Below are 17,622 nucleotides of genomic sequence, written 5' to 3' on the forward strand. Positions count from 1 at the left end.
GCTTTCTTGGGCCCCTCTTCCCTCCAGGGCTTTATCCCATGCTATTCTACCAAGCAGATCCCTGAAGAGGCCAAAGTCTGCTCTCCTGAAGTCCAGGGTAGTGAGCTTCCTGTGCGCTCTCCTCTGTCCCCTACGGATCTTGAACTCCACCACAAGGTCCAGCATAGCACCTCTCCTCGTTGGCTACTCTATCACTTGGAGAAGGAAGTTACCATCGACGCATTCCAGGAGCCTCCCGGATTGCTTATGCCCTGCTGTGTTGTCCCTCCAACAGATATCGGGGTGGTTAAAGTTCCCCACGAGGACTATGGCTTGTGAATGTGAGGCTGCTCCTATCTGTCTATAGAGGGCCTCATCCGCTCCATCTTCCTGGTCAGGTGGCCTGTAGCAAACCCCCAAGTAAACAATAAATGTCTAGAACATTAAGGATAGATGATTACCCAACAAGTACCTTGTACAGCTTAAATTCTAAAAATAGCAAATATATGCTCGCTTACTTAACATTTCGCTCTTGGTAGCTGCAACAAAGCTAACAGTGAGTTCCCAGCCCTGACTGCACACAACTAATTGAGGAATGTAACAGTCATTGAGTAACAGACGCCTTGAAATTTTTTTATCTTGATAGTTTACTATTGAATTATTGGGGTTTTTTTAAATAATCAAATCAACTAACAACAATGACTCTCCTGAACCTAATTGTCTCTTTGCAACAACTCCTGCTTTCCTCACAGTTCTTCACTCCCCATGCTATTTGTTTTGCCTAATTATACTGGAGTAGAGCTGGTTATTTATCTACAAGGAGCTACAAGGTTCTGTGCTGCATAAGCCCCAAAAAGACAGACTGGCTCTGCATGGAGTCAAGTTATTCATCTAAAAGCAGTTAAGCCAATGCAAGCTGTCTTCATGATGAGGAAATCAGAAAAATACAAGGGAAACAGAATTTCACATAAACATCCTTCTCCCCGTTCTAACATTGTGTGAAGGAAAACTGTACATCTGACTTAATTCAGTTTGCCCTTCAGCGTAGAATACACTGAGGACTAACTACTTCCTTGTTAAATAGGTATCATGTTATTAAAGCAAGGAGGTTTTAGGGACAAAGGAAGTGCCTCTGAAACAGCTGTCACATTGCTAAATACGAACCTACATCTTGAACTAAAAATACTAATTTACCCTGCATGAAAATGGAAGGAAAAAAGGAAATTAAGGAGAATAACTCTTTAAAGTTATTCTTTAATTTTTATAAAAAATTGACATGTCAGTGTAATCATCAGGGGTATTTTAAGTGATGGCTTGTTTCTAAAACTTGAGGACAACGAAATTGGTTCGCAAATGTTAGGTTTTTTGCAGGCTTTATTCTGTGCTTTACAGACATTAGTTATTATCAGCTCCTTTCACTTGAAATTTTTTTAGCTTTGGTGATAATACAGAAGCTAGTGGCCCATGGTCATAATCAGCACTTGCTGAATAAAGAAGGTAAAAGAAACAAAGTTCCACTGATAATAGAAAGGTCTTCTGAAATCATATAGGTTTCACTAGTATTTCAGTTTGGAAATGCATGAAAAAGCTTAGATAAGAATTACTATTTTTTAAATTACAAGTTCAGTCTTTTGTTTGTAAATCACTTTCTGGTTGTGGGCTACTCTCCTTTGATGCTGCAGGCTTCTATACAAAACAGCTCCAACTAAAAGTTTTGGTTAAAAGAAAAAGAAAAAGTTAACCCCTCTTCCCTGCCCCTTTTAGACTTCTGAGATGAGTCTGTGCTTCTTCTATGTTCTTTCAGTTCCAAGCAAAGCCAAACTATAGAGTATCAAATTCCTCTGTAAAGCAGAACTAGTGTGGGTTGGCAAGCTCCTGTTAAGAAATCCTATCCTACCTCATAAGAAGACCTGATTAGTCTGAAGATATCCACCTCAGGATAAGGCTCTACATCATCACTGAGCAGTGAGTGAAGATGAGGAATGGGTGGAAGAGTGCTGTCCTTATTAGTTACGCTGTCCAAATATCTGGTGGGGGAAAAAAAAAGAAATGAGAAACCCAAGATTCATTTGTACCCCCCTCCCTTCTGAGGGTTAACAGAATAAGGGTTACATATAGATTATTAAATGTAAAAATGATCAAGCCACTCTCTACTAATGAACTACATGATTTTTGACATCAGTAATTTGCCAAATCCTAACACTGCTTTTTCTCAGAGAGTGCTAAGGTAACCCTGGTAATTCATTATCCTTATCAAGAAATAGCTCAAATATAGTGAGTCACAAACGAGCGGCTTACTGAACAGGTTTGTTGCTTCTGGCTGTTTGAGTATGCCAAGGGAAGTATGACACCAGGGGAACAAGGGTCAGTGTGCTTTAGTTTACATACCCCCCTGCCCTACTACTGCCCAACCTTGCTGCAAGGGGATTTAAGGGCTTGTTCTTCCCACCAGTGCAGCTGCTGTAGATCATCTGTCTTCTACCCTGCAGCTGCTGAACACTTAAATCCTCAGCAAGCACTGGGGCTTACTTCAGAGAAAATGCAACCACAGTCGTCTTCAATCCCAAAGAAATTAAAAACAGACTTCAGTAAGGCTATACTAATGAAACCTATTAGGGAAAAATTTCCAAAATTTCCACAGCATCTTGATAATTAAACACTACTACCAAACACGAGGAAATCGAAGGTTGCACTCAGCAATATTAGTTTGTATTAAACGACTCAATCCAGTCTATTTAGCAGCCTCCTGTTTCACTGAAATCTATTCATTCAAAAGCCTACCTAATTCTTCTGAGTTCCATTTAGTCCATTCCCAAAACAATTCCCCTTGAGATCAAGGCTTTTCCTTAGCAGCATTTAAAATGTAGCAGGCAAAAGATGAAGTAACAAAAACCATGTAATCAACTAAAATAATCAACCAAAATAAGTTTCTATAACCAGGTTTGGGAAGTTTATCTGAATGTCTTGAAAGAAGAATTTATATCTTATTGGTCACTTAACATTATTTTAAGATAATATAAAGAGTACCTTATATAGGTGAAAAGGGACTGTAAGAGTGTAAAAGATGTACATATATCGTACCGGTTTAAATTGAGTATTTCAACATAGACGAACAAAATCAGAAAAGTAAGCAAAAAGAAAAATAAAATGAAGAGGCTTTATTTTCTGTATAAATACCTTCCCAAGACTGTCATGGCTTCTCCATCATCTTTACAGTTAAGCAGCTTGTCTACATTAGCATCGAGGACAGCAAGCGCTAATTGAAATATCACCTTTATTCCTTCACAGAAGAAACAATCCACAACCACCACTGCACTCTCAAATGGCATTACACTGAGGAATAGAGTGAGGAACCAGGACAGGGATATGGTGGATATTACACCCAAGTCCTGCATGCAGTCATAAAGTTGTGGAACATAGTCACGAGCCAACTCTTCAAAGACACCCTGATCCACCAATGCTCCTGTTGAAAATAAGTAAGGTTGGATGTCCATTAATTCGGGAGCAACTGACCACATCACCATTTAGGGGAGAAAAATATATATACATATATTCTATATATATAAATACAAAACCTAAGAATATTCTACATGATGCTTACACACATTTTCTCACTTTCAGACAAATAACAGATTCTGTTCCACTACTGAGGTGTACATACAAATTGAACTGTAATAATTTTTTTCTGTTTTAATTATACACTTCATAAGAGTTAACAAAGGGTCAGTTTGGTCTAGCACCTACAGAAGTTATATGATGGCTTAGTACTTACCATTACTAATTAGAATACTACTTCTCAGCATCACCTATTGGAGGAGGCCAGGGTGACTGTCTGTAAGGGTTTGGATTTATTTCAAGAGAATCCTGTGTTACACGTATCTATGCCATAACATCAGTGTCTTAAGCAGGCCAAGAAGAATAATTTCTAAGGCTGAATGAGTATCTCAAGCATTTGTGAGCTACAGTAAAGACACTTTCCATGATAAACTGAAGAGCCATTCACTTCCACATACACCAGGAAACTGTCATCTGACAACAACAGCTTTCAGATACTTGTGCCCTTTCAAATCAGAGGTAAACAGGCACAAAGACTTCTACTGCAAATTGCCAAAGCTCCTGTTTCCACCTTACCTTAATTAGGTAACTGGATCATCTAAAATTCAAATTTTAGCCTCCCATGTCTTTTTTTATTTACTTCGTTTAAGCCCACTTTAGAATGCCATCTAATCCTAAGGAGGTGAAAAACTATTAACTGTCACGGTATCTGCTTAGGGAATTGCTTCTATGCTCCTGAGCAAGCTGGCTTGCCACTAGCATTCACAGTTGCATCTATGCCACACATACATCTACACATATGCTTGTTTCAACACAAATAATACCAATTAATTTAGTTAATTTTAGTACTGTCATTTTAGAAAATTTCCCCATAACATACCAACAACTCTTGTGTTGTAGTAGTCAGGTAGCATACGTTCACACAGAGCCACCAGCAGCCAGAAAGCTTCCTCCTCTTTTGCATAAAGGAGGAGTACTGAAGTAACAATATTCATAGCCTAGAACAAAGAGAAATATAAATTGCTAGACCCATTTATTCAATATCTAGCACAGTAACTGGGCAGATAAGTGGTTACTATAGTTAGGAAATTAGCTACATCTCTCCCTGCAGACCCCAAACTGTTCCAGTATTTTCCTGTAAAAACAGCAGGCAGTGTTTTCCCAGTGCTCAAAGGAAGGCTTAAGAAAGCCTCAAATTAACCACAAAAAATCGTTAGTTGTTTTTGGTTTTTTTTTTTTTTTTTTTAAGAGAAAAAAAATGAATCAAGATTTCTTTTCATAGTCAAGGGTCTACTCAGGTCTGTAAGCATCCAGTTACACTCCTACTGATATTCTGCCAATAGGTGCTCCGGGGAATCTGCGTCTGATGCGGACAAAATGCCTCCTACAGCACTAATGATGGCTGCTGCTGTACCGCTCCTTGCAGAGGCAGTCTGCACTCCCCATACTTTCTGCTCCTATGAAAAGGTCAAGACACAGCATCTGTGAGCTGAGGCAAATTCCTGTAATATTGACAGTCACGAACAACCAGAGCATAGTGAAACAAAACTCTCTTACTGTTGCTCTTGCTTGTTTGACTGTGTACACGACAGCTTTTTATGGCCTATTTCACTCCATTTCAAATATCACAGCATTGTACAATGACCTCTGAATTGTTTGCTTACAGCCTTTGACTAGACCTCTGTTAATCTGAAGAAATGAAGTATTTCGGTACCATTTTCTTCTCAGTTTGCCTCCTATGGAATTCGCTGCTCATTTCAGATCCTGTAACATTTTAAGACTCCAGCTTGATCATTACCTGTCTGAAACAGCAACTAAGGTTTCAACTGAAACTCAGAACAACATTACCACTCTGTCAGTCTATGCTACTCCTTTTTATCTTGTCTACCATGTATGAAATACTTCAGTGCCTGAATTCTCACTGTAACTGTGAATCAGCATTCTGAATCCCAAGGCTATTAAGAATTACTGTAACAGCTTTAGGAACCAGAATCACAGTGTCTTTCTACTGTTCCTCTGTTAAACGACCTTTACAAAAGGTTATTGTAGCTATTACTTAGTATTATATTTGTTATTAAATAATTCGTGATGGTAGGTGTTAGAATTGCTTGCACCTTCACTTAACTTGTGTTGTATCTAGGAGTCTTAACACTCAGACATTAATCACGCTTCTTAATACTCATGAATTCAAGTTTCCTTTTGGAAAAACTAGGTAGGAAGGCAAAAAAAAAGGGCCCAGGTGATAAGTCAAAGTTACATACCAAGAAAGAACGATTTGGGACCAGAAACCAAAGTGACCTGAATCACAGGCATAGGAACTCCAAAACCATGTACTGGTCAGCATTAACTCTACCGGTACATGGTTGTGATGCACAGCGATAAGAGATCTTCTAGGGTGTTTTATTTTGGGGGGTTTTTTTTAGTTTTGTTTTGAAAGATTGAATAGTATAATTGAAAAAGAGTAAAGGAGGTTCTGGAGCGCTATTACAACTAATACATTGAATAAGTAGGTAAAAATTTAAGGCTGAACAATTAAAGGTGGGGGTTTTTTCCTGCTTAAACAAAAAGAACCTTTCTTCAGGGTCCATTTGTAATTTTCCTGCAGATGCACTTCAGGACAGCTCTGTTGCTATCCTCTGTCCAGTCTCTAGATTTATGGGCAGAAAATATGCTTACAGAAAATTATGCACGTCTCTCAGCATGTGCTGCTAATACTTCTGTTAGAGTAGGTCCTTGTGTCAAATCCCTCTGACCTCAGCATTACTGTAATTCTGCACATTGAGGCTTTACCTCACAGCGTTACACATGTATCAGTGTACTTTACACAGCCAAATACTCGTGTACATGACCGAAGAAATCGGAGTATAAGGAAAGAACTGGAATTCCAGAAATTGAAGGAGTGCCAAGGTATTTCAATTACCTGACAATATCCTATGTTTGGATTTCTAAAAGCGTAAGCTGTCAAGACTCTCCTTAGAGCAGCAATACCCATCTCATTCTGGAACGCAGGGTGTTCTGGAAGGGAGCGGTGCAGATCCCTCTCTATCTCTTCTGTAGCAAGATTATACTTCCCCATCGATTTCTCCACTAGGTCCTCATAATAGCCAGGATGAGTGGCCATTTCATTAATGGCTCCTGGGAGTGGGAGAACAGTATTAAAACCAGAAGAAAAAAGCAAGGGTTAGCAGATACAGTATCCCAACATGATGATCTTCTGCTACCCTTTCACGTTGAATGTCACCAACAATGTCACTTTGAAAGCAAATACGAAGTGTTATTTCTATAAAGGCGAGTAAAAAAAAAAAAAAAAAGGATGTGCTTAGGTGATTGAGGTATCACCCTTTCTTGTCTTCTCCTCTAGAGGCATTTTATAATGAGGTTAAAAAAAGAAAAGGGGAAGAAGAGAAAGCCCCTCTCTCTTTCAGCCAGAATGGAACAGGAGGCATGAAGAACAAACCAGCTGTGCAGTCACATGGTATCATGAGCTTGCTCTGCAGCTGGCTGTGGGTTTGATTATCCTACATAACTCAAAACATACCTCTGAGAAAGCTGCTTGCTCTGAGGAGCAGATTAATGCTTGGTTGCAGAAAGTATGATATCTCAGCCAAAAGCAAGAGACAGGAACCCCTGAGCTCTATTTCTGCTTCTGAAAATGACTCCGTCATCTTGGGCAGGGCACTTAGCCTGTCTTAGGGATACTATTGCATGGTCACAGGGTTGCTATGAGATTTCACTGCTGACTTTAAAACTTCTCTGGAAATGAAAATCTCAGCAGCAAAGGAAATCAAGTGTCAGTAGCACAAAGTAATGCACATGGAAAATACTAATTATACATACACCATGAAAATTGGTCCAAATCAGCTATTAATCAGACACAGGACAGATCTGTCCATTCCTGTATATATTTTCTGAAAACACTTGTTTAATGCCCAGCAGCAAAGAGAAGATGTACAAGATTAAGCATTATTAGGGAAGAAACAGAAAACAAACCAGAACACATCATTAGGTCATCATATAAAGTCCCTGGTGTGCTCAAATCCTAAACGGTGTGGGTAGTGGTAACTATCTTGGGGAGGGGCAGAGCTAGAGAAGGCATACAGTAAGTGAAAGGTTATGAAGAAAGCTTGAGCTATGGACTGCTTTCCATATAATTAGTATTAAATGAATAAAATTCTTCAACTTTGGAAAAAAGCCTAAGGGGACACAGATCTAGAGAATCCTTGATGGCACAGAAGATGAACAGAAATATTTTATCACCATTTTTCACATACTGGGGGCACCTAATAAAATGATACAGTAACTTTTTTTTTATTAATTTAAAAAAAAAAAAAAACCAACAGTGGTTCATGCAACATGCTTAAACTTTGGAATTCCTTGCAGCAACTTGCTGTGAAGGCCAAAAGCTTAATTGGATTCAGAAATGATTAAACAAATGGGAAATAGGCCTGGTGGTGGTTGTTGAACATCTAGAAGCCCCTAGACTGCCGGCTTCTGGTGTGCATTCTGCTTTTTTTATATTCTTCCCTAATTATCTGAGCTTGTTTGAGAAAGGGTATTTACTGGTCTAAACAGAACCCTTGTCTAAACCAGTCTGGCGCCTGCTAACAATCACAGCCTTACTTGCTCCAAATATTTTTAGATGTTTATTATCTGCACCTTTAAACATCTTTGAAATCCTTTCTTCCCTCATGCTTTTGCTTATATCCCACAGTCACGTTCAGATGAACACCTACCTGAAAATAGTAGCCAAAGTTCCCCTCTCATGCTTTCTGGAATGCCCTTCAGCACAAGGTCTCTGGTTTTCTCTGTACGATACATACAGACTCCTTGGCCATATTCAGCAAAGTGAATCTTCCAGGCCTGTTCCTTCAAAAACTCTTTAGCCTAAAAGCAAAGAAAGGCAGGCATAAAGATGCAGTTTCTCTTTCTAACACTGCCCCACTGAAATGCTAAGTGCTAAAAAGCCTGCAACATCCTAACTTTCCAAGCGAGCAAGAATAACTTGGCTACAGTCCAATTCTCTTTTTAATGGGCTGCGTCCTCCCATTTCTTAGTTTCTATCCCAGTAGACCTTGCTGTTAAAAGCATATTGTTGAAGCAGTTCTACTTAAGAGCAGGCATACCACCTCTCCTTGATTTACATCCAACTTTGCTTTTTTATGTAGTGAAGTTGTTTGTATTGGTAAAATGACAACATGTTCAATGCTTTATTTCTGTGAAAAATTCTGCCTCTTAACTGTCTGTGGCAGAATGAAACTCTTCTGGGTCAGAAACACAGAATTTAAAGAAAACATAATTTAACAACTTTTTCAGTCAGGTACAGCACTCCGAGGTGTATTTTACCAGCTTGGGGTTGAACTCCTCAGGTGACCTCCGCCGATACATTGTCATTAAAGCTTGAGTTGCTGTTGGAATGCCATTGTCATTGAGATTGAACTGTCGTTCTCCCTCTGACTCAGAGCTGAGGCTTTTATGAGGGCTGGCAGAAATTAAACTACTTGATCTTGTAAACACCTGTAGAAAGCAGTCACAAGCAATACAGACAAGGGGTTGAGCCAGAGCCTGGACTTACACACTCATTTTACTTCAAAATTTATACATGCTAACAGCTAACAAAAACTGAGCAAGTTAAATCACCCAGCTCACAGGCTGAGCATATGACAGCAGAAATTAAACCAGTATGGAATAATGAAATTGTTTCCAGTTTCTCAATAGCTCCCCGCCCCCCCCTCCCCGCCCCCATCCGGAAAAGCAATCAAATCCTATAATTAGAATTGCTAAGGTAGTGTTAACTTTAAGTAGCCCTGGGCAATTAAACTAGCTCCCTTGGTCTCCTGTCAACATCATAGGACTGTTGACTCCCCAGGTGGCTCCTTGACTGTCCAGAATGTAAGATTTATATATAACATATATTTATATGTGTGTGTGTGTACACATACACACACACACGTTTATATCTGTATATATGTTTATACAGATATACACAAAATAAATTATTTTGTTCCCCTCACTTAAAAAACGTTCTACAGAAAATTCAACACTGCCAGATTGTGATTTGGAAGAAAAATACTTTGAAGAAAAAGGATTTTCTGACTTCTCAAACAGCTTTGAAAATTTATCACAGTAAGATCTTATATAGCAGTTCACACCAAACGCCTGAAATTGAAATTAGTAGTCATGCATGTCTACATATGCAGTCGTATTGCTAAAGGTAATAATAATGCTTGCAATTATTAATTTGTGTTTATAATTCAGTAGGTAGAATACGTAGATCCATTTAGGGCAAAAAGCAAGACAAAGTTTCAGCATTATACATACATGTATATGTGCTCTGGTATACAACTATAACAACACTGCAATTATACCTCACCATCAGCAAAGTAAGTAAAAAACTGACTTTTAAGATTTACATGGCAAACAGGGTAGGGCTACCCATCGCAATACTAAGGTATGGCTTAGTACAGACTTGGAATGTGAGATCTACCTATGTAAAACCAAAATGATACACCACAAAAGCCTTTTCTGCTTTGAGATCTGAACTGCTAAACTTTGCTGGGTTTAACAGATCTCATGAGGTGATATGAAGCACCTAAATTTCATACGTAAGACCTAGGAATTCAGCAGAAGCCTTGCTATTCAAAATGCCTGAGAAAAGTTTATCTAATCATATCTTTTAAGAACTATGTACTTTGCATAGGTAAACAGGGAGGTGGTTCAGAATAAGGCCATCTGATGTCCAGGACAGGTGGTTTTTTTTTTTGTTAGTTCAAATGTTCCAAAGTTCACTAGCAGTGCACATGCAAACTTGCTTCAGCTCAGACATCATTTTCTGAAGAATCAAAGGATGAGATTTAGCAGCTAGTCTTGAATAAAAAGAGTTTCACATCAACTGATAATTTCTTCAAATTATTAAAATTCCACAATTACTCTTTGACTTGGACAAGTCGATAGATAGCAAACAGTATTATTCAATTAGCCAGTTAGTTAACTATGACAATTTCCAACAAGATATACTGCAATTTCAGACTGTGGCAGCAGGAGTTAGAGTAGCTCTTCCACAGCAATGGTGATTTCTCTTAGGTTTAACATGAAAAAAAAAAGATATCCTAGTCGTAACATTTTAACTGTTCAGCTTAAGGAAGCTTATGGCACTAACACAAAAGATGTAACATTTCTGTGTACAAAGGTTTAGCTTTACAAAAACTTAAAGGTTTTTCCTGGCTTCTCTCTCCCCACACCAGTTAAAATCCCCTTCTTCTAGTAAACAATTCATGTTTCTCCACATACCTCATCATCTGAGCTGATAGAGCTTCCAGAAATATTTTTTTCCAAGTATATTTTTGAAGTGGTTTGTTGCAGAAAGTCTGAGATCCTTTGTACAAGAAAGTCTCTGTCTTTCAAGTTGGCAAAAAGGAATGTCATTCTGTTTTTCGTGCTGATAGATAATGGGCTGGGCAACACACTGGAGCTGTCTGCCTTTTCCACTATTGTCACCTAGGGAGAAACAGTAGCTACAGCTTAAGATCTTTAATTAAACAAGTTGCTTGGTCTAAGAAACCATCTTAATACAATAAACCCATGACCCTTCCCCCCTTATACTGAATCACTATGGACATCCCTCTGCGGGAAAACAGGATTTGGATACAAGGACTTACAAGTCTGAAAGATGAAGACTCAAACAACTGGCTTCAGTATATTCTCCAGCAAAATGCCTTTGCACCGTTTAGTTTATTTTCCTCAGGCTTTATTTTAAAAGAATCAGTAAAACAAAATTTCATCTGTGGGATGCAGATCTATGGGCTTTTTTGTAGGACCTCCGAATCCCTCTCCTGCTCCCCAACACAAGAACGGGCTGAATCAACAGAGACTTTTGCTTACTTTTTATTGCCAATACATGTGAATAAACCATTTTTGGGATAACACTCCTGTTCTACTATACTCTAGTTGCATACTGTGATAACAACTGTTATTGCAACTGTATTTTCACGGTACACAGAAACCTGCAACAAAGGGAAACTAACCCATGTCTTCCCTTACGAAGGAAAACATCTAACCCTGTGAGGTGGAGGTTTCTGTTTGGCCTTCAATTGTTAGTGAAATGGTCACTAATCTAACTGAACTCCAACCTGTAAACAGTACTCACACCACAGTCTACTGAGTACAGGGCACTAGTTCCCTGAGCTTTTGGTAAAGCACACTAACACAAAGAAATCTCAGGGATAAGTCATACTGTGGATGAATTTTATAACAGATGTGTGTTCTAAACATTACTAATTATTAACCTTAAAAACAAATTAACCAATCAATCAAGTTTGTGCAGTTCCTACATTGAACAAAACACAAATCACAATTGTAAGTACTTTTAACCACTGCTTTTATGACTTTAAAAAAATTCCTAAGTAATGAAAACTGTCTTACTGCCTTCAGAATAGAAGAGGGCACATTTCAGTTTACCAGGACCTTTACTTTTTCTCTTTTTTTTTAAAGCCTTTTAAAAATAGAGATCAATGGTAAAACATTAGTGCTACAATATTAATATTTCTCTAGCTAAAAGGATAGGATAACCATTTTTCACACAACATTTTCTTTGAAGATGTATTTAAAGACTGCAATGCACAGCTCAGGTGCTAAATCACTTCTCTATCCTTCCAACTTCCTTTTATTTTTCTGTTAACTACAAATCTATTAGTTCTTCATTAACTTAAAGAAGCTTCACTAATAGCATACTGCTAAAAAGTGTTCTTATGTCGTTTTTCTGTTCCATTTAAAAACTGTTTGAGCGTAATCAGCACGAAAGAAAGACAAGTTCTAGAGGCACAGGACAGACATTATAGCAAGCACGCTCTGCTAAAATGAGAGCAAATATCCACCTATTTCCTACTGAAGTAGAGACAGATCTGAAGTGCTGATCTTGGAGACTGCACCTACTGGGTGCAGTGAGCAGTGCAGTCAGCCACTGAAAATCATCTTTTCCGATCATAATTTCTGAATCAATGCTTTGTTATTGACTCATTTGTCAAAACATCTCCAGGATATCACTGAATACTGGAACTAGGTTAGGGCCTGACCCAAAGCTTTAATTAAATAGAAAGCTTCCTTTTAATTATTAAGGGTACTGATCAGTTGTTCTGAGGACTAGTGCTACCCAGTGTGTTACAGTTCTTGCTGGTGCTGAGACTTAACCTGTTCACACAGCTTCAGCTATTTCTTTCTCTAAAAGCTTTAGAGCTGCTTTGAAAACCACAGCTGCAGCAGCTGTGGTTATCAAAAGCAGCTGCTGAATCTGCATGCTACCCAGCGTGTTACAGTTCTTGCTGGTGCTGAGACAACCTGTTCACACAGCTTCAGCTATTTCTTTCTCTGAAAGTTTTAGAGCTGCTTTGAATCCCATGCTGCTGCAGCTGTGGTTATCAAAAGCAGTTGCTGAATCTGCATCCAGGAAAAGAGGTCCTGTTAAATGCAGACTTTGTTCTCCTCCTCCACCACTTTACCTGGAGGACCGTTGGTCCCTTGGAGTTCCATACAAACAGTGCAACAGTGCAACCAGAATTGAATGTCTCAAATAACCAAAGTCATTGCAACACACTCTGGAAAAGCTGTACTTCAAAGTTTCCAAACAAATACCATTTGTTTTTACTCTTAATGATTTGGGGGCGGGGAACAGTGCCTTGAAATATTCCATGGTTCTTCAGTCAAGCCAAACTGTTCTTGATTACATCAGCTTTGCTACTATTTCCAAGACTTACTTTACACATTTTTCCATTAACCCACAAATCAAGTCAATCATAAAAAAACTCCCCAACATAATTTTTTTTTATTGCATCAAACTTAAATTCTTTTTACTGAACATCTGCTTTAAGTAGCCAGCTTTAAAAAGGGAAGCACACCAATTTGCAAAATGCTGACAATTATTTTCCATATACAGGAATAAGTGATTGCAAGTCTGTGTGAAGAGACAATTCAAATCTTTAGGATTATGAATCTTTTTACATCTGACAAAAGCAAATCGTATATGACAGATTCTTTAATAGAAGTTCCACTCATCAATCTAGCAAATTTTATCCTCCCTCCCTCCCTATGAGGCACAAAAAGTGTACCATGGGACTGTAAATCAGAATATTAATTATGGGAGAGGAAGGACTCATGAGGGTTGTAAAAACTGACAGAGAAAACTCCCTGTGAATTTTAGTAGTAGGAACTTTGGGCTAAGATACACAGTCATTAAATATTACTTAGAACACATCAGAATCGTATGCTCACAAGAGATTAAAGGGATGAAAAGAGGTTTTTCTCCAATAATGAAAAAAACATCAAAGCTAGGATGCAATTTCCAATAGGATATTGCTTTATTATTTGCCCTATAAATTTACAAATACAAATATTTACCTCTCGAAGAGGGATAATAAGGCTGCACAAGTTCTCTTCTTTACTAGTAAAGCAAATGTAGTTTGTAGAAACAAACATCTGACCCAAAATATGCATTTTATTGAATGGAGTCCAGAGAGTACAGTCTGTGTGTCCATCTAATTTCTCATCCTTGGGAAGTCGGAACAACGCACGGTATCTCTCACTCTTTGCTCTGGCATCAAGATCCCTAAAAAAAACCCACAGAAAGCTTTTCTTATTTTAAGAAATAAATAATACATTTTAAGATGTATTTTATACAAATCATTGCAAGTTACCTGCAACATACAACTCAGTTAAGCACTGAGTATACAGCAAAACAGTGGAAATAGTTTGCATATAGGGGATGTACAGTGTCCGCTCCTGGAAGATTCTAAAGCCACATGAAAAAAATTCTGCCATGAATAACTTAGATACATTGGTCCCGACTTCTCAGAGGGGACAGATTGGGTGATCTTTTCACATTCAGCCCTGCTTTCTGAGAATTTATACAGTGAATCCATTTATTATTAAATAACACATGATCCCATGTAATATTACACCAAAAATACTTCTTTGAGGCTTATTTATTAACATGATGGAATCCTTACGACTAGTGTTTGTTAAAAATTTCAAGACTCCATCTTGATAATGCATTCAGTGCAAAACACTGAATAGTTAGAAAGACAAACCTAAGTGATATAATGCATGTCAGATGTATATAAACAAGCACTGGTTACAATTCTGTATGGTTCACTAACATGATAAACATTAAAATAATGAAAAAATTAACAAGAAACTATCAAATTGCAGTATGGTATCTATAAAAGAAGCAGAGATATTTTCCAGATTATTTTTCATCCCCTAGAATTTTATGACATTTTTTGTATCCCTGTTACCTAAAATAAGTTCTAGAGAGAATTCATCATCTAGAGTAATTTTTCAATTCCAGTTATAGGACCAAGTGTGACTGTTAGGCACATTTCTTAATAACACTTAAATCGCTTTATTTCCTTCCCCTGGTAACATAGAAGAGCCTTACAATAGATACCTAATGCAGCCAGTGTCAAGAGATACGTTAAAGAAATTCCAAGAAAATGAGAATTTGGCTCAAATACATTTCTTTTATTTTTGCAATATGTTTGTATTAAAATGTTTTCCCTTTCCTATTTCAACAGGAGACCAAGTGATTATATTTAAATAATTATTCACTTTTGCCACTGCTGGAATCAATCATTCCTTTTGGAGTAACAATAAATGGCAGCAACATTAGAAAACTTTTGGACAAATTGCTGCAAGTAAAAGGACCGAGGAGAAACAAATGACTAAGAGTCAGTGCTACCTACCGTTTTAGTGCAGATACTTTTTTTGGGGATTTCTTTTTCAGTTTGGGTAATGACCTGTCTTGTTCAAATCCTTCATTGTCCAAAAGCTGTCGCATAGCTATATTGGCAAGCTGTTCCATTAGTTTAAATGTCTCACTGATATTAAGGAATACTGAGAAGAAATGTTCACTTGACCTTGTGCTCACTTTGATCATATCGGGGAAGAGCAGTGTAGCATTCTTCTCAAGTTGAGTGATATCGACCCAGCGGATAACTAACTTTGCTGAACAGAAGCAAACAAAAAAGATTCAGTACAAAATTTAGCATATTCAAAAGCATTTATCTTCCTCTTCCTATAAAATGTATTCAGCTGAAATTTTCTTGCATCTTGAAAAGTTGGGAGGACAGCATAAATAGACCCAGCTTGTACAAACAAACTATGATCACCTGACAGAGTTAAAAAAGTTTAAATATCATTTACTTCTGTACAGAACACCACACAAAAGCATTACAAAGCTAGGTGGGCTAACCTAATTTATCATTGCCACAGCACTTGCTCAGACTCTGACGTCCTGTTTTCCTATGGAAGCAAAGAAACGTAGTCTAAACACATCAGACAGGCTTGTGTTATATTTATACATTAAAAAGTTTCAAATATTACAATAACGACAGATCCTTGGCTTTTCTTCCAACACTACTACAGGTTAGGATATGGTCCTCAAAACAGGGACTAAATCTACATTTATTTTTGTCAAAAAAAAAAAAAAAAAAAAAAATCCAGTCATTCACTAGGGTATGTCTACACAGCTAAATAGAAAGACCTGGGACTGATCCATTGCCCATAATGAAGTACTGCAGACTCGCTCCCCTCCACGCTGCTTAGAATTAACTCCCTCTAGAGCAGACTGGTTGCATCCACACTATGTAGTTCTTGATCCTGGGTCTCCTCTGAGCCCTTTACGATGCTCTGGTGTTGTACAAGACTAAATGTGGTATTTGAGGTTGCAAAGTCTGCCAGAGTAATACTGGAGGATTGTATAAGAGCAGAAGGAGCCAAAACTGGTGTGATCTCATCCCTATTCCCTTTTGGGCACAGTCCCTGAAGTAAACCATGCCTCTAAACGATGCCTAGGTATTGTTTTAGAGAGAACTACTTTGAGAAATACAAAACAAACAAGGGAACAAGCACACAGTTAAGCAGAGTGACAATCAGGGAATTGCTCCCTGCTCCTCTTTTCCTCAGCAGAGTCTTTGCACCCCCAGCATTTCAGCAGGTGAACAGTAACAAACTACAGAAGATTTCCTAATAATTCTTAGATGCACAGACCACCGTTCCACTGTAAAACATACCTTCCCTGCCCATGAGGAAAGAGTAAAAGGAAAGGTGATTTATGCTGAGATACACCCAGCCCTGACGGGGAACCTTGCCCTTCCAGTAACTGCAGGAGTAGTAGTTCACTAATTTCTCTTCTTCCGGCATCCCAAATAGCTTGTGAAATTTCACTATAGCTTCCTTAAATTTTTCTGTATCGTCATCCTCCTTGATGCCATTGATTTTGTTGTACTCAGCGATGATGCCCTAGTAGGGGGTGAAAGAAGTACATAGCATGTTAGTTGCCATGGGGTATCAGATATCCTTATTACCATTGCTGTCTGGGCCAGAGGCCACAACAGTTACTGGAATGTCAAGGAAGTCTTTTGCTTATCTCTTATTCCTTTGCTTATATAGTTATTTACTTTATTCAAGGCTGTCTTTCTGATGACCTTGCTCCCTACCATGCCTATGTCAAAAGCAACCAAACACGAACCACTTGCCAGTACCCTGTTTTAAATTAACCAGCCTATCTCAAATACTCCTACCAACTCTCTAAAGCACCTATGATTTGTAATATTTTCCCCTTCCAAGTAAATATGCTCCCTGAGGAGACAGGGATAGGATTTCACCAGAAAATTTTCTTCTAAAAGGAAGAAAAAAAGTAAAAGGAAAAAAGGATCTGTTATTCATTAGGGAAAATATCAAATGACTTTTATGACTCCTCTTAGCGGACCTTGAGCAAAAGAGAAGAGCAAGAGGAAAAAAAGAAATATCTCCTATTAGATTAACTGGCAGGATGGAAAAATCATTCACACTTTCAGATGCAGAAGACCTTCATCAAATTTGAAGTGGCAGCAGTCTGGTGAAAAGCTGCTTTTTGATACCTCAAAGACTACGGTTCCTTCTGTTCTATTCTGAAGTTCTGGTCTATTTGCTTATTTTCCCAGTCTCTTATAAATCTTCTCCATTACATAGAAAATTGTCAAAGTTTAAGACAGAAGCAATAGTGCAATTAATTTTAGAACATACAATGTTTGAAGCCCTGCTTATATTTTTTTTATATAT

At 38.1% G+C, this 17,622-nt stretch overlaps 1 protein-coding gene across 1 annotated transcript in view; it reads right to left on the reverse strand.

Moving 5' to 3' along the window:
• TBC1D9 (TBC1 domain family, member 9 (with GRAM domain)) overlaps nt 1–16,821 on the reverse strand; it is a gene marked incomplete at its 5' end in the record, with an annotated part of 30,561 nt that extends 13,740 nt beyond the window's left edge. Inside the window, 10 exons of the mRNA XM_009575103.1 lie at nt 1,877–2,006; nt 3,157–3,442; nt 4,415–4,532; nt 6,455–6,669; nt 8,268–8,418; nt 8,878–9,048; nt 10,822–11,028; nt 13,921–14,128; nt 15,264–15,525; nt 16,593–16,821. Coding sequence (XP_009573398.1) covers nt 1,877–2,006; nt 3,157–3,442; nt 4,415–4,532; nt 6,455–6,669; nt 8,268–8,418; nt 8,878–9,048; nt 10,822–11,028; nt 13,921–14,128; nt 15,264–15,525; nt 16,593–16,821 — 1,977 coding nt within the window. The remainder of the gene's footprint in view (nt 1–1,876; nt 2,007–3,156; nt 3,443–4,414; nt 4,533–6,454; nt 6,670–8,267; nt 8,419–8,877; nt 9,049–10,821; nt 11,029–13,920; nt 14,129–15,263; nt 15,526–16,592) is intronic.
• Nucleotides 16,822–17,622: the final 801 nt, after the last annotated feature.

This window comes from Fulmarus glacialis, unplaced genomic scaffold (assembly GCF_000690835.1).
Source record: "Fulmarus glacialis isolate BGI_N327 unplaced genomic scaffold, ASM69083v1 scaffold5823, whole genome shotgun sequence".
Classification (NCBI taxonomy): domain Eukaryota; kingdom Metazoa; phylum Chordata; class Aves; order Procellariiformes; family Procellariidae; genus Fulmarus; species Fulmarus glacialis.